This window comes from Scleropages formosus, chromosome 6 (assembly GCF_900964775.1).
Source record: "Scleropages formosus chromosome 6, fSclFor1.1, whole genome shotgun sequence".
Lineage (NCBI taxonomy): Eukaryota > Metazoa > Chordata > Actinopteri > Osteoglossiformes > Osteoglossidae > Scleropages > Scleropages formosus.
The window spans coordinates 17,572,082-17,573,395 of record NC_041811.1 but is presented as its reverse complement, the minus strand read 5'-3'; the positions used below and the strand labels follow the sequence as shown (position 1 = coordinate 17,573,395).

General features: G+C 47.8%; 1 protein-coding gene across 1 annotated transcript; it reads right to left on the bottom strand.

Annotated features, from left to right (window-relative positions):
• Window positions 1-205: 205 nt before the first annotated feature.
• tmem174 (transmembrane protein 174) lies at window positions 206-1,314 on the bottom strand. The gene has a single exon (XM_018736683.2). The coding sequence runs from the start codon at window positions 935-937 to the stop codon at window positions 206-208; it is 732 nt and encodes a 243-aa protein (XP_018592199.1). The 5' UTR covers window positions 938-1,314.

Below are 1,314 nucleotides of genomic sequence, written 5' to 3'. Positions count from 1 at the left end.
ATATTTATTGCTTCACCCAATGCATATTCTCATTTATCTATATTAACAAAATCGTTGTGGTCAAAAGAAGGTATCGTGCAATTGTCACTGAAATAATATTACCTCTGGCAAATGACCACAGTTCAAAGTTAAAACCTCTAGACAAGCAACTACGGAAATGAACGTGCTTTGAAACGAGTAAAACTGTACAATAATGTCTCGGGTTTTATGCAGAGGACACACTGCGTTTGTTACGACTGTGGGGAAAAGCGCGGGGTTCCGGCATTGGCGCTGGTCCTAAATACCTGCTGTAGCCGTCGTGCACCCAGAGCCGTGGTGCGCACACCTCATCACCGGGGTACGTGCAGTTGTCGTTGTCCAGCGGATATATGGTGTAGTACTGCGGTGGACATGTGGCTACCGGTAGCGGCCCAGGCTGAATGCCGTTAGTGGCGCTGGGGTCGTGGGCTGGTATGGCGCACGGCGGGGGGATGTACTGGACCACAGTGGCTCCGTGGAACGTAATGGGCTGACTGATGCCGGTGAAAACGAAAGACTGCGCAGGGCTAAGTTGGTCCGCTTCTATGGGCTGCTCGTCATTCCCATTCCAGAACTTGCAGTTGAGCTTCTTAACTTTGCAGAGGCCGATAAATACAAAGGTCACCCCGACGGAGAGAAGGACGGGGCCGAGAAGCTGCGTCCACTCGAACATCCTGCTTCTGTCATAGTTGATCCATCCCATCACTGTGAACGTCATGCCCACGAGTCCCAGGAAAACGCCAGAGCACAGCAGTGTGGCCCTGGCCTTGCCTCCGCCGGACACCTCCACGTCCGTTCGAGGGGAAGGGCAAGGGGTCGCGGGAAACACGCTGCGTGGAAAGTCCTCGTGCAAGAAATCCATTCCATTTGAGCTACAGCTGCTGGCGGCATTGAAAGCGCCTTGAGAAGATGAATCCATTGGACTCTTCTTCTAACGTCTTAACTACCTACAGCGTCTGCGGGTCGGCTGTCTGTGGGTAGTTTTTTTTTTTTTTTTTAAACTTTTCCTGTTCTTGCAACACTGCACACAAGATAATATTTAATGAAACTTTTTTAAAGTTATTGATTAAATAACTCTGGAGAATTGTTTTAGCTGGTATTCATGAACCCCAGCGACTAGCCAAGTGTAACATCTCGTGTTGAGACGGGCGTTGTTATTCGTTATTCGCTCCCTTTTTTCTTAGCTTTAGCAAAACACTTCTGAAAGCACAAATGTTATAAATTTATATTTTATCGATATACATCACGTATCACATTTTCTTTTCATTAAAATCCGCCAGCTGCAATAAGCGTGTA